Source organism: Gouania willdenowi, unplaced genomic scaffold, assembly GCF_900634775.1.
Source record: "Gouania willdenowi unplaced genomic scaffold, fGouWil2.1 scaffold_55_arrow_ctg1, whole genome shotgun sequence".
Classification (NCBI taxonomy): Eukaryota; Metazoa; Chordata; class Actinopteri; order Blenniiformes; family Gobiesocidae; genus Gouania; species Gouania willdenowi.
The window spans coordinates 752,376-773,686 of record NW_021145219.1 but is presented as its reverse complement, the minus strand read 5'-3'; the positions used below and the strand labels follow the sequence as shown (position 1 = coordinate 773,686).

At 43.0% G+C, this 21,311-nt stretch overlaps 1 protein-coding gene across 1 annotated transcript in view; it reads right to left on the bottom strand.

The window, feature by feature from the left end:
* Positions 1–1,236: 1,236 nt before the first annotated feature.
* map3k9 (mitogen-activated protein kinase kinase kinase 9) overlaps positions 1,237–21,311 on the bottom strand; it is a 60,534-nt gene continuing 40,459 nt past the window's right edge. Inside the window, exons 7-11 of the mRNA XM_028442592.1 lie at positions 9,436–9,558; positions 7,464–7,605; positions 7,271–7,383; positions 2,937–3,638; positions 1,237–1,834 (exon numbers count right to left, since the gene is read on the bottom strand). Coding sequence (XP_028298393.1) covers positions 1,437–1,834; positions 2,937–3,638; positions 7,271–7,383; positions 7,464–7,605; positions 9,436–9,558 — 1,478 coding nt within the window. The 3' untranslated portion in view covers positions 1,237–1,436. The remainder of the gene's footprint in view (positions 1,835–2,936; positions 3,639–7,270; positions 7,384–7,463; positions 7,606–9,435; positions 9,559–21,311) is intronic.

Here is a 21,311-nt window from a genome sequence, read left to right as displayed (position 1 = left end):
CACCAGGGCTTTTCTGAACAAAGTGAGCCGCTTCTCATTCACCATTCATGCAGTTTGCAGCTCACATTACCTCAAAACAATCAATGCATTCTTCTTCATCCGGTCTCCACAAACAATTCACAATGCAGACGATTTAGAAAAGTATCAAAACAATGAAGCGTTTTTATCTTTGTGTTGCATCCTACAGACAGTTTAGGTCCTGGGACCGGCTTCAAGCTAAAAATCAAACATCCCTGTTTCAAAATAAAAGCATCTGTTATTATCTTCCATTTGTTTTTTAACTCTTGTATATAGGGCTCTTGTTTTGAAGTTAACAGGAAGTTCAGTCAGTAGCACAATGGCGGGTCTCCAAAAATCTCCAAAATGTCAGCATGAAATGTGTCTACGTGAGTTTTATGGATCAAATGTAAACCCATGTAAATTTGCGATGGTAAAACAGGGGACGGGACCCGGATAAGCAAACTGCTTCTCTCGTCTCCTTTTTCGGCATGTACAAAAAAGAAAAAAAAAAAAAAAAAAAAAAAGTGAACGTAACCATGTCGGAAATAAACTGAATAAATAAATAAATAAAATAAATAAATGAGCAAATATTTATCCTCAGTGTGCTTCAGGTTTTTGTCGTTGTAGGTTCCAAATGCATCTTGGGAAACTTGGAAGTGGGAACGCTCATCATCCTAGTCATACTGATAGTATATAGTAGACAGTATATACTCATTGAGTGTGTGGTGTATAGTATGTTAGTATGTGATTTTGAACATAGCCCATGTGCCAGTGGAAGCTCGTGCTCTTCCTGTTCATCACGGGGATGAAACTAGGGCCCTATAAAATCCACGTAAACGGAATCATGGAATCTACCAATAAAAATGGAATCCACTGTTGAACACGGAAATTGACAAAATGTGAATGAAATGTCGTCTCCATGAGGCAAAGACATGTTTGTTTTTAAATGGGGAAAAGTTTTTCGAGACTGCTCATTAGGTACATTGTATCTTACTCATTACTTTAAATTACATTTTTATTTTTTATTTAATTATGGTTTTTTTTCCTTTTCTTTTTTTTTTTTTTTCTTTCTTTTGTTTCCTCGCAGGAGTTAAAAACTAATATTTTCAGATTTTTTTTTTAATTAATTTTTTTTTTTTAAACCTGAATTTAAAAAAAAAATATTGTGGAAAAAACAGAATTTGGAAAAAAATTTAATGGATTTTTGAAAAAAATATAATGGATTTTTTAGGGCCCCATGAAAGTGTGTGGAAGCGATATGTGAAACGCAGTCGATTCACAAGCATACGTGAGATTTTTAAGTTGTTCACAATCAGGAGATAAAGAAGCTTTCCATTGGTGAAGCTTCTTTTTCCTAAAGTATTAAAATGCACAATTATGAGCAAAGGAAGGATGTAAAGCTTTGTGTTAGTGACAGAACAAACCCAGTCTGATGGTTACGACCAGTATCCTGGTTTGTCCTCAGGTAGGCAGAGGGCCACGGTCCCATCCCGACACTGTCCCTCATCCAGCTGATCCAGCAAGGTCTCCCTCCTGTGGGGGGGGGAGGGTTCTCTCCCAAACTCTACAGTGGGTGGAGTCTCTGTGCTGGAGGTGTGGCTTGGAGACTCACCGCTACCAAGTGTTTGTCTGCTCCCTCTGGGCCTCGAGTCCATCCAAAAAACATCACAGCGTGTCCGCGGCGATGGTCGTGGCCGGGCCACCACGTCTAAGGTTTTGGGGCGTTCAAGAGCACATCGACGACGGGGCGTAGGTGGGAAAACCACGTTTGGATCCGGGAGACGAGGAACTGCAGAGCTCTCCTCCTTTAAACCACGGTAGCTGCTTAGTCCACCTGAAAATAAGGAGTTAGATAAATGTTTTCATGGTGAATGACTTAAAGGTATCGAGGACGATTTTCCTGAAGTTTAGAAAAGAAATGCCCTCTGCACATTCGCAACACTTGTAGCGTGCACAAGCCCAATTTTACTCGTGCACAGCTCTGTTTACAAGTTAGAGTCGGCATCGCTCATACAAACTTTCCAAAAGAAGATTTGCACTTTTCCCACTATGTTAGACTCGCCACCAGTAAGTGAAAATCCATTTTCAAAGTACCCAGTGCACACCGGGCACAAGCACGTATGACGGCCTATGTAAACATATCATCAGAATGATTGACAATTAGGAAGACAAATAGTTAAGATGATCCACCCGGAAGTTCACTATTACTTTAAGGGGCGTTCACACCAAACGCGACTAAAGCGACTCTGGAAACTAGATTATATTAAAAAATAAATATAAATGACGCAATGTCAAGCAACATCAAGCGAATTCCTTTTAAGCGACCAACTTGCGCGATTCCAGCGACTTCATTTGTCACTCATGGACTTATTCATTTTGGCTCTGAACCCTGTCATCTTGTCCAGTGTGGATTGGAGACAGTCTGTCTGCTCAAACTAGGACTGTTGTCCCTGCTAGCTGCTACATGTTAGCATTGAGGTGTTAGCTGCTACATGTTAGCATTGAGGAGCTAGCTGAGGCTAGAAGAGCTCCAGTGATCCACAAACTCATTCTTCCACAATTTGCCAACAACTGGGCTTTAGTTTTCCATCCAGTGTTTTTATTTAAACTAAAACAATGCCCATGCACAGCAACAACTTCACCTGTTTCTTGTGTAGTCTGTGCATCAGTATTATGGGTATGCCAGGAACTTGTGCAATGAGAAAGGTTTCGCACTATATGGAGTGCAAAAAAAAAAGATTAACTGTTATTTTTTTTCAGTTCATTAGTTTTCTGCACTACTTCTTATCGTTACATTATTAAAAACATTTTGAATCACAAATTGTTGCAAGGACTCAATTTTTCTACAATCCAAAACAAATAATCCCACAGAATCTTTTGAGTAACTTGGTAACAAACTGAAGATGTTGTCAGTTAGTTAAACGTGGACACCTCACCTGTGGTTTCCAGAGTGGATTTCTCTGGCAATGGTTCTAGACTGTGAGGGGGGCAGCTCTTCTTAATGGCTCCATCTGATGGCGTTCTGTGAAGGTTACGTGAGCAGCAAGGCGCAGAGGGCACGTGCGTGGGGGTGAGGGACTGGCGAGGGTTGCGTTTGAAGCTCTCCAGGTGGGTGTTGACCAGTGGGTTGATGGGGTGTGGGTGGGCTGGAGAGGGATGGCGGTACACCAGAAGCTCCTCGCTGTCTGACCGCAGCAGGGAGCGAGTGGAGTTACAGTCGGACACTGAAGACAAGGACAGCAAAGTGTAGGAGGGGGCAGGGCCTCGCTCAGGCGGCGGTGGCGCCGAGGGCTTTTGCGGGCTTTCCCGCCAAAACAGTCTACGAGTGGGTGGACTGGTGCTCCTCCTCTGACCCCCTGACCTGTGGAAGAAGCCGTCCCAGCGGGCTTTGGAGCCGCCCTCTGCTCGGGCCACGGCAAGGAGGTCGCAGCCCAGGCCGACGGCGGCCAGCAGAGCCCCACACCCCAGCAGAACCAGGGAGGAGCGCTGGCCTGGGCCTGGACTCTTCCTGCAGGGCGGCGTGCTGCTTTCAGCGGCAGCAGCAGACACTGGTTGGGGCTTGTTGTGAACAGGGAGGCAGAGATAGGACTGACCTGGAGCTGGTCCTGGATCAGCAGTGAAGCAGCAGTCTTCATTTTCTAAACACAGGAACCGGATCATTATTAATTCTAAAAATAATCACTAGCACAAGGCTCTGACTGTGTCCTGGCACATTAACAATCACAATTACTCTCATTTATGAACTGTACGTACAGATCTGTGTGTTTAAAATGCGCTTTTGACCAAATTCACGCAAGCTTCGGTATTTATCAATTGTGCTACTATCAGATCTTACATCACGTCTGAGCTCATGTGCGATAATCTGAGTGGATTAGTGGTTCAGCAGTCTGATCTGATTGAGACTGAAAAAAAAAATATGAAACAAACCTCATCGATCATTGAAGCATAAGCAGATACCAGAGGTGTAAAGAGTACCGATATATCCTGCACAAGTAGAAGTACTGTTACTTGATTGAAATTGTACTCAAGTAAAAGTAAAAGTAAGTCATACATAAAATACTCAAGTATAACTAAAGTAGCTCAATTAAATATTACTCAATGTAAAAGTTACTAGTTACTTTGCCCCATTCATTTATTTTCGTAATAAATCTTGCCACGGTTCCCTTGCATACAGTAAACATCTCATAAAATAAAAAAGGAAAATACCAAATATTTCAGATGATAATGCCATAATCAGGGTCCTCCTCAACACAATCCCCTGTCTGAAACACATTCTCCTCTAGGTCACTGTAACTGTGAAGGAGCTGTTCCAAAACCTCATTGACAGTAAACCGTTTTCCTAGAGGACATTTTCTAGAGCGAGAGAGAGAGTGTGCAGATTGCAATACACATACAATAGCTCAATAAAAACTTATTTGGATAAAGGGCTGCCATATAAGCTTTTGCTCTTCCCTTAGTTTGCATGAACAACCAATGTCCTTATCATCCTGGTTGATGTGTATATCCCACCGTCAGCTGATGTGCACGAGGCACAGCGCACACTCGCAGACCAGCTCCTGTGCGTGGAGTGGACCTACCCGGACTCCTTTATCATTGTGCTTGGTGACTTTAATAAAGGTAACCTCTCACACCAGCTCCCCAAATATAGACAATTAATTAAATGTCCGACCAGAGAGGAGAAGACACTGGATCACTGTTACACCACACTAAGCAGTGCTTATCACGCTGTTTCCCGTGCTGCACTGGGCTTATCGGACCATTTGATGGTTCACCCGATTCCTTCATACAGACAGAGGCTGAAGCTCTGTAAACCTGTGGTGAATGAATCTAAACAGTGGTCCAGTGAAGCAGTGGAGAAACTCCAGGAGTGTTTGGACTGTACTGACTGGGATGTTTTCAGGTCTGCGAACAGTTCTCTGGATGAGTTTACAGACGCTGTGATGTCCTACATCAGCTTCTGTGAGGACAGCTGTATTCCATCAAAGACCAGGGTGAGTTATAACAATGACGAACCCTGGTTCACAGCTAAACTCAGAGGGTTGAGGGCAGACAAAGAGGTCGCTTTCAGGAGTGGAGACAGAGCCAGGTACAGAGAGTCGAAGTACAAGTTTGGAAAGGAGGTGAGAAAAGCCAAACGTTTGTACTCAGAGAAGCTACAACACCAGTTCTCTGCAAATGACTCGGCTTCTGTCTGGAGAGGGCTCAGGCAAATTACAAACTACAAGCCCAGAGGCCCTGCTGCTACTAACGACCTCTGCCTAGCCAACAGTCTGAATAACTTCTATTGTAGATTCAACAGACAATGGGACAGACCTGACTCCATCCCCCACACACCTCTGACCAGCCTCACTCCAACACTTTCACCCCCCACATCAAAGCTAGAGTCTCACCACAGCTGCTTACAGAAGCTCTCTCCCCTATCTTCCCCCCCTCCTCCCGCCTCCCACAGAGACACCTTTCTCCATTAAAGAGAGAGATGTGAATAGACTTTTCAGGAGACAGAACCCCCGTAAAGCTTGTGGACCGGACTCTGTCTCTCCTTCCACCTTAAAGCACTGTGCTGATCAGCTGTCTCCAGTGTTCACAGACATTTTTAACACCTCACTGGAGACATGCACCCCTGTTTTAAGGCCTCCACCATTGTTCCTGTCCCTAAAAAGCTGTGGACCACAGGACTCAATGACTACAGACCCGTCGCTCTGACATCTGTGGTCATGAAGTCCTTTGAACGCCTCATGCTCTCCCACATCAAGGACATCACCTACCCCCACCTGGACCCCCTGCAGTTCGCCTACAAATCCAACAGGTCTGTAGACAATGCTGTAAACCTGGCTCTCCACTTCATCCTCCAGCACCTGGACTCCCCAGGCTCCTACGCCAGGATCCTGTTTGTGGACTGCTTTTAACACAATAATCCCAGCTCTCCTTCAGGACAAGCTTTCCCAGCTGAACGTGCTACACTCCATCTGCAGGTGGATCACAGACTACCTGTCTGACAGGAAGCAGCACGTGAAGCTGGGAAAAACCATCTCTGCTCCCCGGACCATCAGCACGGGATCTCCTCAGGGCTGTGTTCTTTCTCCTCTGCTCTTCTCCCTGTACACCAACAGCTGCACCTCCTCTCACCAGTCGGTCAAACTCCTGAAGTTGCAGACGACACGACCATCATCGGTCTCATCTCTGATGGAGACGAGTCAGACTACAGGTGGGAGACAGACCGGCTGGTGTCCTAGTGCAGCCAGAACAACCTGGAGCTCAACGCTTTAAAGACAGTGGAGATGATAGCAGACTTCAGGAAGAACCCAGTCCCCCTCACCCTGGGAGACTCTACAGTGAGCTCCAGGATTCTGAGGCGTGCAGGAAAGATTGTGGCCGACCCCTCCCACCCCGGTCATAAACTATTTCAATCTCTCCCCTCTGGAAGGAGGTTTTCGGTCCATCAGGACCAGAACCTCCAGACACAAAAACAGCTTCTTTCTCTCTGCCACCATCCACATGAACACACCCCCAGTCACCCACTTTTTTTTTTTTTTTTTGTTTCGTGCACCATCTACCAAAACAAATTCCTTGTACTGTCCTTAAAACTGTACTTGGCCAATAAACATTTCTGATTCTGATGGGAATATGCACCCTCCACAGTTCTACTTTGGCAGGTGTGAGTAGTAGGATAACACGGACGCATGCACACAGGCATGGTGTGGGAAAGTTCTCATGAAAATATTGTACACCTCCACCCCCCACCGTGTCATGTATAAACTCAGCAGGTGTGGGGATGTAAGGTCACACACAGACACACAAGTTTTAAACAGCTAAAACAGCTTGAGGTCAAATTGACCCCAGAGGAACACCAATGCTTGCAATATGTGCTCAGCACATTGAAATAATAATTGCACTCATCAAATTAGGAAAATATTTTTAAAATATTTTTTTTTTTTAATGCTAAACACTGAATGGGGTCAATTTGACCCCAAGGACAATAGGAGGGTAAATCATGTTTGGTACTATTTCAGAAGGTTTAATGGCCTGTAATGACTCTAGTAAGGAAAGATGATGAAACAAAAAAAAAATGGAAACGTGTGAACTGACTAAATAAATAATAAATAAATAAATAAATGAACCCTGAAACAGAATTTGGGGAAATTTTAAACTGACAATGGGAGCCTGGATTTATTTGATTATAGTGTATTTTCATGTTCATTATCATGGTAAGAAACGGTATCATTGTGAATTCAGATATGATGCCCAAATGTGAACAGCTGAGCCTACTCACCCATCTCCACCAGGCTTGGCACCCCAGGCACTGCAGGACTGTGGCGCGGCGACCTGCGGAGGTTTGGAGCGCTGCAGGAGCGCTGCCTGCTGCCCTCGTGGGGAGGCCTCACGCTGCCACACACATCAGACATGTTTCTGTGTCTTTAGTTTTGTAACACAGGGTAAGATAAAGCAAACTGCTCCATCCTTACCTGGCATCAGCGCTGTGCTCTCTGTATGGCCCACATCCACCAGACCTGCCCTTCTTCCTGGAGCCCCTCCTCTCAGGCTCATCTTCATCCTGGGGAAAGGCTGCACTGCGACCCCAGGCTGCACAGCGCTCACCTGGGGTTACTGCACAAGCACACCTTCAGTCACACTCTGTGTTATACATCAGTGGTTCTCAACCTTTTCAGCCCATGACCCCAAAATAAAGGTTCCAGAGACCGGGGACCCCCGCTGTAGCTGAAGGTGGTTGAACACAGACATGAACATTGAAGAACAGTCATGTGGAGACAGGGCCATCTATAAGGGGGGAATAAAGGGGAGAGATTTTTGGGGTCCATCCATAAAGTCAGCAAAATGATGGTCCATTGTTCTATGAATCTGATAACTACATTTACTTATTCATTTTAATAATATCCACTGTTATCCAGGAAATTTATTATTATTTGCACCATAGTGTATAGTCATCTTAAAGATGTAAATCCTTGTTTTAATCAGAAATAAAATGGGTTAAAAGAGACCAAAAATGGTGGTAAAGGTGGTGAAATGAGATTTTAAAAACCACAGATATTGGTTAAAAGTTGCAAATTAGTGGCCAAAAATTGGACAGAAAAAGTGGTTTAAAAAAAGGGTTAAAAGCAGAAGTGAAAGTAATGGATTACAAGTACTCACGTTACTGTAATTGAGTTTCTTTGAAGGGTACCTGTACTTTTTTGAGTATTTTTCTAAATCAGTAAGTACGTTTTAAAAGAAGTAAGTTACATTTCTACACCCAACTGTTACTGAGTAAATTATAATCTTTTGTTTTAAAATGATCAATGCACAATGTGAAACTACAAAAATGAAATAACCAGACAACAATCAAATGCATCACATCATAGCCGACCAACCAGATTAAACGCAATGCACGGGGGTTACCTTAGTCTGATAATTTTTCGTATTTGGAATTTAATTCATTAGTGTTATTTTATTTAAAAAGACAAAAGTACATTTTGACAAAGCTTTTATTTTATACAGATGCCTTCCAGCAGGAAAGGAAGAATGCTGCTGGCAAACGTCATTACCGGTATGTGACCGAACCCGAACACCAGTTCTAAATATCTGTTCGAACCCAACGCACCCGGTGCTGTCGGGTCCCGTCAGGGCTTGGTGAGGTATCCATCCTCTATCCATGATATCAGCTGTGCTCCGGTGATAAACAAACAGTTGACGCGAGCTCCCGCGGATGTTTGGCTGATGGCTGCAGTTACACTAACCACTGTGGTGTCACTATGGAGTCTGATTTAAACATTCTGCCTTTAAGTTCCAATTATGCAAGATTTGGTCTCTTCCTTTTTAAGATTATACTGTATGCAAGGGAACTGTGGCAAGATTTATTACCAAAAAATAAATGATGGGGGACAGGGAGAGTAAGTAGTAACTTTTACTTTGAGTACTATTTCATTCAGCTACTTTTTACTTGTACTTGAGTAGCATATATCAGTACTCTTTACACCTCTGGTTCAAAGTGTCAATATTGGAAAAATTAGTATTAACAATTAAAAAATGCATGAAATATGGTGAAAAGAAGTGAAAAGTGACAATAATGGGTCAACATATGTGACAATAGGTGGAAAAGTGGTGGAAAGGGTTCATAAGTGTTAACAATGTCTTGAAAGTAGAAAAAATTTGCAGAAAAGGCATTGAAATTTGATGAAGTGGCAGAAATTGGTGTAATGTAGTAAAAATGGATTAAAGGCACAAATGGCAAGACAAAGTGTGATGAAAATAGGTTAAAATATGGCAAGTTTGGTTTAGTTGCAGAAAAATGGGAAAAATAAGCAAAAATTTTGTCAGACTGTAAAAAATAAATAAATCTTAGATTCTTGAAGGCATCTGTCGACATGACTACAAATGGGGTCCTGACCCCAAGGTTGAGAACCCCTGGTATAGAATATAATAAATGTTTGCAGAGCTTACACTGTATGGCTCTGAGGCGAGGCAGCATGGGTGGACTGGTTGGAGGACTGGAGCTGCTGCTCAACACACTCCTCCGACGGTCGTGAGAGGGAGACGCCTGCACGGTGATTTTATGCTGAAAATCTAAAAACAGAATATACAAGTAAAGCAAATAAAGACAAGTGTGAAATAATGAGGAACTTTAATGGGATCAAGCACTGACACAAATTCTTACAAATGAAAAGATTTTTCATGTGACTTTATTTTAGCCAGGTAAAAGCCCATTAAATACAGGTCTGTGACCTGAATGTGGATTGTAATTACTATTTGGGAAGCCCATATTAGAACCATATAAAGATACGCACAACACTTTCCAAAAAAAATATTTCTGGGCTATTTTTTTTTGGAAAATCCAGTGGTTCTCAAAATTTTTTGGCTCAAGTACCCCCTTTCTCTTACTTCTGAATCCAAGTACCGCCTTTGTCTTTACTAATAAAATTGTAACAATTAAAATAATCAGTGCTTCTAAACCAACAACCTGTCTTTTAGATCCAATCCCAACTCCACTATTTAAAGATGTTCTTCCACTAACTAGAACTAATATGGTTAACTGGATTAACACATCTCTAGTAACAGGTTATGTAAAACCGCTGTAATCAAACCTCTCCTTAAAAAACCAACCCTTGATCCAAGTGACTTGTCCAATTATAGGCAAATATCCAATCTCCCTTTTGTTGACAAAATTCTTGAAAAAGTCATCGCAGGTCAACTATGTGATCACCTACTTAGGAACAATTTATATAAGAGCTTTCAGTCTGGCTTTAGAGCCCATCACAGCACATAAACTGCCTTAGTAAAAGTAACCAATGATCTCCTCTGAGCCTCAGACAGAGGGTTGGTCTCAGCTCTGGTGCTCTTAGATCTCAGTGCAGCCTTTGATACAGTGGATCATCATCTACTGCTGCAGAGACTGGAAAGTGTTTTTGGGATTAAAGAAACAACGCTGGGTTGGTTTAAATCCTACCTATCAGACAGAACCCACTTTGTTCATGTTAATAATCTCTCTTCAGCGCACGCCAGAGTTAATCATGGAGTTCCACAAGGTTCAGTTTTGGGACCAATAGTCTTTATATTATATATGCTTCCACTAGGTAACATTATCAGATAACATGATATAAATTTCCATTGCTATGCGGATGACACACAGCTTTATCTTTCAATAAAATCAGATGAAACTGATCAGTTATTAAAACTCCAGGCTTGTTTTAAAGACATCACATCCTGGATGAGCCGTAACTTTCTCCTTCTTAACCAGGATAAAACCGAAGGGATTTTATTTGGTCCAAAATTACTAAGAGAGAAATTATCAGAGCAAATAGTGTCTCTGGATGGCATTACTCTGTCACCCAGCACCACAGTAAAAAACGTATGCATTATCTTTGATACCGACTTATCTTTTAACTCTCATATTAAACAAATCACATGGACAGCTTTCTTCCACCTCCGTAATATCTCTAAAATCAGGAATATCTTGACCCAGTGTGATGCTGAAAAATTAATCCATGCATTTGTTACATCTAGACTAGATTATTGTAACTCTACTTTCAGGATGTCCCAATGACTTACTACAAAGTCTCCAGTTAATTCAGAATGCTGCAACCAGAATACTAACTGGAACAAAAAGGAGAGAGCATATTTCTCCAGTATTGGCTTCCCTTCATTGGCTTCCTGTAAAATCTAGAATAGAGTTTAAAATCCTCCTGTTAATATACAAAGCTCTGCATGATCAAGCTTCTGTATATCTTAGAGATTTGTTAGTGCCCTATCATCCAGGCAGATCACTCCGCTCTCAGTTTGCTGGCCTTCTGGAAGTTACCTAACGTGTCGAGAAGTAGAACAGGAAGAAGAGCTTTCAGCTATCAGGCCCCTCGCCTTTGGAACCAGCTTCCAGTCTCAGTACGGGAGGCTGCTACTCTCTCCACCATTAAGGCTAAACTCAAAACCTATTTGTATGCTGAAGCGTATACCGTATAATAGCATTAACTTAATGGCTAGAGCGGACATGGGCTCGTCCGTAAATGGTCGCATTTTAGACTCCTTGGAGTCGCTGTTAGATTTCATATAAACGGGAAGAGATTAAAATTCTGGTTATGATTTAAAGTCCGCATAAACAGGACTGAATCATAACATTAACTAACCACTAGAGCGGACATGGGCTCGTCTGTGAACGGTCGCATTTACAGACCTTTGAGTCACTGTTAGCTTACCAATAAACAGAAAAAGATTTGTCACTTTTATAATAAGTATTGATTAGGCAACTGGGAGTGAGGCCCAAGGTCAAGGCAGGCTGACTTGATAATAATGTATCATGTTTATCTGCAGTCAGTGCCTTCTCCTCGCCTTCTCTATTTCAGGTGTCGTGAAGCTGATGATGGCAATTCCAAATCTGTGGTTCACTGCTAGTCTCTCTATCCTGTTCTGTTGTTCCTTCTGTCCACTAACCCCAACCAGTCGAAGCAGATGGCTGCCACCTCTGAACCTGGTTCTGCTGGAGATTTCTTCCTGTTAAAAGGGAGTTGTTTCAAGCATTTAGCGACAGTGGGAACACTGTCGCCAAATGCTTGTTCATTTGGATCTTCTTGGGTTTTCTCTTTCTTATTTTGAATTTCATATTTTGATAAGCGCATTGAGATGACTTTGTTGTAAATTGAGCCACACAAATAAAGTTGAATTGAATTGAATAATGGTGGAATGAATGGCACATCTTAAAGAATCTCATTTTGTAAATAAGTGAAATTAAACAGTATTTAGTGTCTCCTGAATAAATTTATTTCTTTAGATTTTATCATTTACGGAAGTCTCCCTCCTAATGTAAGACTGAAACTGGCCTTTGTGTTTTCAGTTCAGGTTTTAATCAAGATAATTTCTGTCATCATTTTGTGTGTTTTTGACGTCATTTTGTTTACCGTATTTTGTTGTCTGTTCTTTTTATTTTTCAGTATATTTTTCTCTTATTTTGTGTGTTCTTGTGTGTTGTTGGTATTATTTAAATTATTCTCTCTCAATGGTCCTCATTTATCAACCGTTCGTACGTTCAGATCTGAGTGTATAACGTGCGTTCGGCCAAATTCACACAAGCTCCAGTATTAATCAGTTCTGACGTGATTGTATCAGATCTCACATCAGAGGGGTATTCCAGAAAGCGGGTGATGTTCAAACTCTGAGTATGTTCGGTTTCAAATGAACATACTTTTCTGTGTACACTAAAGTAAGCTACAGGGTTCCTCAGGGCTCTGTGCTAGGTCCAATCCTCTTCTGTATCTATATGATCCCCCTTGGTAATGTTATGAGAAAATACTCTGTTAACTTTCACTGCTATGCTGATGATACCCAACTGTATGTATCAATTAAGCCAGGTGAGACAAATCAGCTATCTAAACTTGAGGCCTGTCTAAAGGACATTAGGGCCTGGATGGACCAAAATTTTCTTCTTCTTAACTCAGACAAGACTGAGGTCATTGTACTGGGCCCACGACACCTTAGAGAAACCTATGCTAGCCTAACTGCCCTAGATGGCATTACTCTGGCACGAAGCACAACTGTTAGAAACCTTGGGGTTCTATTTGATCAGGATTTATCCTTCAACTCTCACATAAAACAAACTTCAAGAACTGCCTTCTTTCATCTCCGTAACATTGCTAAAATCAGATCTATCCTGTCTCAGGGCGACGCCGAAAAGCTAGTCCATGCTTTTGTTACCTCTCGACTGGATTATTGTAATTCTCTTTTAGCAGGCTGCCCGAGCAAGTCGCTTAAGACACTTCAACTGGTTCAAAATGCTGCAGCACGTGTACTGACTACAACTAGGAGAAGAGATCACATTACTCCTGTATTAGCCTCTCTGCATTGGCTTCCCATAAAATATAGAATAGAATTCAAGATTCTTCTTCTCACTTATAAAGCCCTAAATGGACAGGCACCAGTCTATCTCAAGGAGCTTGTAGTGCCATACAATCCCCCCAGAACACTACGCTCTCAAAATGCTGGACTACTCATTGTTCCATTTGTCTCTAAAAGTAGTATAGGAGGAAGAGCTTTCAGTTATCAGGCCCCACTTCTCTGGAACCATCTACCAACCACGGTTCGGGGGGCAGACACCCTCTCTACCTTTAAGGTTAGGCTCAAAACATTCCTCTTTGGTAAAGCTTTTAGTTAGGAACCAGCTCATAGCTCATAGTTAAGATGCAATAGGCATAGACTGCCGGTGGGGGGGTCTGGCATGCTCGGTTGGAGAGAGGTTGGAGAGGGCGTTAAGAGAGAGGTCATTTAGGTTAGAGAGGGACCGGAGAGGGTCCCATTCCTCTCTCAAACACTCCCTCTATGTCTGCTTCTTCCCTTGTGTGTTTGCTCCTGTACTCCTTCTGGCTTTTGTCTTGCAGGTCCGTGGGATCCTCAGTGTGGAGTTACAGAGTCTCAGCGGCTCTGTCTCCACCCTTTCCTCTGCACACACCCAACACAGCATAACGTGGATGGCTGTTCATCATAGGAATGGGATCCACACAAGGTTCCTGCTGCTTAACAGAAGGTTTTCCTTGCCGCCATGATGAATTCATGTTGGGTGTGGGATACATATGTATGTGCATATACGTATATATGCATATGTGTGTATCCATAAAATGAAGAGTCCGTCCTTAAGACTGCTCTACTGTAAAGTGTCTTGAGATACCATTGGTTATGATTTGGCGCTATACAAATAAACGATTGATTGATTGATTGAAATGAGGGAAACTGAGTATTCCGTTCCTCACCATGGTAACATTCTCCGTGAACTGAACTGTCTAAGAAACCCTGAGTTTCTACCTGGCTCCGCCCACATGAACACATCTTCTCAAGGAACACTTCAATTTACCTTGATACTTTTCTTTGACACACATTAGTAACATCACACGCCACAGATGTGCTCACATTGTTACAAATGCTGTGTGCTGCTTTTTTTTGCAAACTGTAGGTTTCTTTATAACATTGTGGATGCAGAGCATTTAGGGTAAGATACTGAGAGGTTGATCTGGATTAAAACGCCTCCTGATGTCTGCAGTAAAATCCCCTGTATACAAATTTGTGGGTATTGTAAAGGGGGAGATGTCAATTTAAAGGAACGATTGAAGAGAAATATATGAATATTACTGAAATACAACCGCAACGGGTAAGGAAGCGCACTTGGAATCATAGGGTTAGGGGTTCGAATCTAATTTTTTTTTTTTTTAGGACGTGCAGACGACTGGCGACATTACATTGAACATCAATGTAAATGACTGAGAGGGCTGTACAATTCCTCTACTTACTGGGGCCAAATGCCTTGAATAGGCATTTTAAATTCTAAGTATATTTTGAGTGAACTCATCCTTTAGTAACTCGTAAGTTGATCATTCAAACCGTAATTACAAGTGAAGCCGTCTATGATAAGTAGGGTTGGGTATCGGTTGGGTTTTATCTGATACAGGTGCCTACTCTGTATTTTTTAAACATTCCGGTGCTTAAAAAAAAAAAATGAAACCGCATACACTTTTTTCTTGGCCAAATTGAACACAATATTACCTTAAATAATATATATACAAGAAACATATGAAAATAATATAAACAAAAACATTTAAATAATATCAAATAAAACAATATTGTATTAAACTTTCTAATACTGAAGATGAATATTGTTATGATTTTATTTGTCAATAATCATTAAAAGCCTTTGTAAAAAAAATTTATTAACTATTTCTATATATTTTTTTTAAAGCTATAGGGAGCCACATGTGGCTCCTGAGCCGCAGGTTGCAGTAAACCCCTGAGCTAGCCAATCTGTTGCATTCCTGTGTAAATGCAAAACTGTGCCTTTTAAATCTGGTGTTAAAGCTTAAGTTCAACATTTTGTCTACAAACGCAACTTGTTATGAGCTTAACATTAAACAGAAAGTCAGCGGACACTGAGTTGAAGTATAGACATAGCTCTAAGAGGAAAAGCTGCTGTCATCATCTGTGATGACGTGCGCCACACTGGCTGCTGCTGCTGTTGTTGACGTGCTTGGCTCCGAACCACATAGGTTATCAAACATGGTGCATTGTTGGGCTTTTACGTAAACTCCTTGTGGCCTTTTATCTGTTGTGTTAGAGTTCTTTTACAAATAAAGGCCGCTGCTTTGGGTGAACACGGAGCCTCTTTATTATCATGGCTGCCACACACACACCTTCTTCTCTGGTGTCCTTTCATGCAGTACACACGCACCTTCTATGCATGGTCTGCCCCTAGTGGTAACACACGTACCAACATTCTGGATAACACTACATCCCCCTTACTGAAGTTAGGTTGACCCTTCTCAGCTGTAAACACACAAAACACATTTAGAATATCAAATTGTCTCAGTTCACATTGGTCACCTAACTATATTAGGGCAAATAAAACTTCTTTACATTTTAACAAACCCATACCATTTTTAGTTTTTCTTTTGAACAATTATTACCTGAACAATATAAAAGTCTTATGCAAAAATCCCATATTGCATTTTAAAGCAATTGTGCATATCAGAAACATTGCCATAACTTTTACAAATTTAACCTTTCTGTTTTTTTCACCTCCTTACCAGACCTAGTTCGGACAACACCTTGTTGTGCTTTAGGCTCAGAAACAGCCTCTGTAGGAATGCTCTCCTCATTAGACTGAGTCAGCTGTGGTTCAGTCTGATTCTCTGACATGGGTATAGGCATGAGATGACTGCGGTTCCTTCTGATTGTCCCATGTGGTCCACTGATGACATAGGACCATGGGGTTTGATGGACAGATGTCACTGTGCCCTGTGCTTTTGCATCAGTAATCCAAACTCAGTGTCCGGGTAACAGTTTGTTCAAATCTCTCGTTCTGTGTCTTGCATCGAAACGCGCTGTTTGTCTCAACCTTCTCTCCCTTTCCACGTGACGCACCTGTCGTAGATCTGGCACACATGGCTGCAAAGCCTCTGGAAGCATTGGCAAGGTGGTACGGAGTCTACGTCCCATAAGAAGCTGTCCTGGGCTGTAGCTGTTTGCCAGCGCTGTGGTTCTGTAAGCCAATAGTGCCCTGTACGGATCACTCTTTCTTGAGGAGGTCCTTAACCGTCCTGACAGCTCTCTCCGCCTCGCCATTGGTCTGGGGGTATCTGGGACTACTGGTGACATGCTCAAAACAGTATTCCTTTGCAAAGTGTTCCATTTCCTGAAATAAAAACTGTGGACCATTGTCTGTGATCAGCATCTCTGGTATCCCATGACGTGCAAACATTGACTTCAAATGCACAATCACATTGGCAGAGTGAGTTGGGCTGAGCTGGGCAATCTCTACGTACCTAGAGAAGTAGTCTATTAGTAACAGGTAGCTTTTATCTTTCAGAGTGAACAAATCAGCCCCCAACTTCTGCCATGGCCTTTCTGGTAGATCTGTGGGCATTAAAGGCTCTCACACATTGACTCTTTCTTGTATGCACTGTCTACATTTGAGAACAAGGTCACTGCCACCATACTGCCTGACGGGCGCGCTCTCTGCATTTAACCACCCCCGGTGACCCTTGTGTATCTTGTCCAAAACTCCATTTCTCATGTTTGCAGGGATGACCAACCTTGTGCCTCTCAGTAGTAGTCCATTGTGCACACTCAGGACGGCTCTCTCAGGCCAGTAGTGCTTCACCGCCCCCTGTAGCTGGTTACGATCCGGCCAGCCTTCCACGCAGTGCTTCATGACTTGGGAGCAGACGCTGTCGGACCGCAGCTGCTCTTGAAGATCTGCCAAGTATTTGCTGCTCGCAGGAAGACCCTCTAGCACAGACTGAACATAAATGTTAGTGTTCTCCATAAGATCAGTGTCTGTGTGAATAACACTGTTTGTGAGCGGTAAGCCTGAGAGTGTGTCAGCTGTGGTGAGACTTTTGCCAGGGATGTGCTTTATAGTGTATGCGTACCGCATTAGGGCAATGCAAAATCTCTGAATCCTTGGTGGAAGTGCATCGAAAGCTTGTCCTCCCAGTAGACTCACTAGTGGTTTGTGGTCAGTTTCAAGTTCAAAGTGCAGGCCAAGAATAAAGTCATTAAACCTCTCGCATGCCCAGGAGAGAGCCAGCGCTTCCTTTTCTAGCTCTGTGTTGTGCTGCTCTGTCAGTGTCGGTGATCGGGAAGCGTAAGCAACTGGTGACCACACATCTCCCTCCTGCTGTAACATGACCGCCCCCAGCCCATATGAAGAGGCGTCTGCAGAGATCTTCTGAGGTTTATTCGGGTGATAGAGCTGTAGCACGAGAGCAGAGGACAATTCTTGTTTGAGGTTGTGAAATGCCTTATGTTGATCTAGCCCCCAATACCACATGTTCTTAGTTGAAAGCAAGTCTCTCAATGGTTTGTCTTTTTTCCAAAAGGTTCGGAATAAACTTCCCAAGTTGGTTCACCATCCCGAGAAAGCTCCTGAGCTCACTCACGTTGCTCGGTTCCTTCATGTCCTGAACAGCTTGGGTTTTTTCAGGATCAGGACTCATTCCTACTGCTGAGACAATAAACCCAAGGAAATTGACTTTTCTTTTGCCAAACTCACATTTTGACATGTTTAATGTAGCACCTGCTTTCTCCGCTCGCTCCAGGACGGCATGTAGTCTTTTGTCATGCTGCTCCATGGTGGATCCCCAGACCAGGATATCGTCCATGTGACAGACGACTCCCTCGAGACCCGGTGTAACCTCCCGTCACCATCATATTTTGAAAATGTTCGGGCGCACTGGAAATACCAAATGGCAAACGGTTGAAGTGGTATCTGCCAAATGGCATAATAAAAGTAGTGAGGGGGGCCGACTCTTTGGACAGTGGTATTTGCCAAAAGCCCATGTTGTCGTCGAGCTTTGAAAAGTACTGAGCGCCTGTAAGCATGCCTAGCATTTGCTCCACAGAGGGGAGGATGTATCTTTCACGACACACTGACTCGTTTAAGGGTGTCATGTCCACACAGATACGCACTTTTTATTTGTCCTTTTTGGGAGCCACAACCATGCCACAGCACCAATCTGTTGGCTCCTCGACACGACGAATAACTCCCAACCTTTCCATCCTCTCCAGCTCCTCTTTGACTTTGCCCATGGGCGGCAGTGGCACACGCCTTGGCACCTTGAGTGAAAAGGGCTTTGCATCAGGTTTTAATTTTATTGTGTATGGCTTCTGAGTGAGCCCAAGACCATTGCATAACCTGGGATAGACTTTACTCACTGTCTCTTGGTCTATACTATAAACTCTGGCGATTACTTTCAGTCTCACAGAAGCTGTTCTGCTTAGTAGCGCCACACGCAAGTTCTTGACTACATAGATTTTCTCAATCGTGCTTCTGTCGCCATGTATAAGAGTCTCTGTGGTAGACCCTAACACATGCAGTGCAGATCCACCTGGGCCATTGAGTGGTTTTTGTGCTTTATCCAACTGTTCATTTTTGCCTTTGCAGTTTTCGAATGTCTGTTCAGAAATAGCTATGACATCCGCCCTGGAATCTAGCTTGAAAGTCAGTGTTTCCTCTCACAGTTATGTCCGCTAGCCATGGTCCAAAATCCACTTCACCAAGGAAAAGTCCATCCGCATTTTCAGCAACCTCATTCACAGTCGGGTTGGACCTACAGACCCTACCATAGTGCCCACGTTTCCCACAGTTATGGCATTCTGCATTTTTAGCCGGGCATTGTACTGCTGCATGAGCTGGTGTTTTGCCACACTTGGAACATGTCTTACTGTCCTGTTTCGTCTGTTGAGGCTTTGGGGACCTGAACTGTTTTTGTTCTTTGTTTTTGAACCTGTTCAGTTTGGATTTCCTGATGTCCATAGCTGCTTTGCTGGCACTAGCTTCACATCTTAAGTCAGTCTGTTGTCGTTTTATTTCCTCAGATTGTCTAGCCATTGTGATAGCTTTAGCCAGTGTAAGATTTTTGTCAAGCTGCATTATTTCTGACAGTGACGAATCTTTCAGCCCCACTACAATCCTATCTCTCAGTAGGTCTTCATGAAGTGCACCATACTCACAGTTTTCTGCTAGTGCATAGAGTGCTGTTATAAACGCATCCACTGGTTCTGATGGCAATAAACCAGCGTATTCACTTGGTTTGCATCTGTAGAGTTATTCGGGTTACTTGCCAGTCTAAAACGCTCGAAACGTCTTATTCACTTCTCCCAATCTTGGGGTTTTGCGAAGTCGAAGGGCTCCTGTGGTTTAATGGTAAAGGTAGCCGCCGCCATTACCGGACCTGTCGGCATGGTCCCTCGGACTGCTGCTCCTGCTGCCGAAACAGCCATCGCCACTTCCTCTTGGTCGTCCATTGTCACTAGCCGATTGCAAAGCTGACTTATCTCCTCAAAGCACTCCCACTTCTGACGCCATGTTGTGTTGGGTTCTTTTACAAATAAAGACCGCTGCTTTGGATGAAGACGGAGCCTCTTTATTATCATGGCTGCCACACACACACCTTCTTCTCTGGTGTCCTTTCATGCAGTACACACTATGCATGGTCTGCCCCTAGTGGTAACACATACCAACATTCTGGATAACACTACATTATCCTCTCGCTTAAGTATGAGCAACGGATGAGCAGCGCTGAATCTGCCGAGTAGCGGCCATGACGTCGCGATTCACAACCCGGGGGGGTGGCGGGGCACTGAAATGAGGCACCAAAATGTCCGTTCTTATTCGGTCTGGTTACTACCGTTTACGTCGGAACCGGTGCCATATTGGTACAATGTTTCGGTACCCAACCCTACTGATAAGTGCTGTAAACGTACGGCCGGAGAAGAAGTGATCAGCCCTCTCTATGCAGCAGCCCCGGCTCTGGATGCACATTCTATACATATTATTCCCCTGTCGTCACTAGATTGATGAAGTGATTCATTGATTGATTGATTGATTATACTTTGTTAGCCCCCGAGGGGAAATTCAGTTTCAGTTACATCCCAACCAAGAAACATGAACGACAATAACATATCACATGGGGGACAGGTACGGGAGTACTGGGGAGCAGCCAGCAAGAGCAGCGCTCCGTTTCTTAGGTGAGAAATATGAGACAATGGGTAAGAAGAAGTATAAAGGGCAAAAACCAAACTAGGCCCTTGTAGAGAGGGGCGGAGTTTGGAATCATAAAAAAAAATCTTCAGCAAACATTGCAACAAAAACACAACACACACAACATACAGTTCAATTCAATGGCATGTTAGCACAGGGAATGGATCTTTAGGATGGGTATGTTATGGCAATTATTATATTCATCATCATCATATCATCAAATGTGTGTTCAGGTGTACAATTTGTCATGTTTTAATACATGATGACTGGATTACTCTTTGCACTTTTTGAACAGCTGAGTCGTGTTAGATTAAACAGTACAGATCGTATTGTATCCACAGTGCAACACAGAGTCTCTGCTGAAGGCCAAACTCAAACTCACATGCAGATATACACGCACACACACTATCAAGGACAGATAAGAGTGGCGCCCAACCTTCCTCATAATATACACATCATCATCCTCAAACGTTTCCACTGTTGGGCATCTGACCCCCTCCTTCTCCTCACCTCAGGGTGGAACTTTTTCTGTTATCTGTATAAAAGCTTAAGCTGTGAAACTGTTAGTTAGTGGGTCTTGCTTTTTGCTCTGCCAGGAGCCTTTTGACCATCCTTGTTGGGGCCTGCCTTTCATTCTACAGGATGGAAGCTTTTTTTTTTAACTCTTTTTTTTATTTAATTTTATAATAAATCTTTTTTATAAAATCATCATGCTTCGACTGGACTCCATCATTCAACCAAATGAGGTCAACCGCAAATTTGCTGTGACAGGTAGTTTGCAGGTCAGCCACAGTGTGGTGCTGCCCTT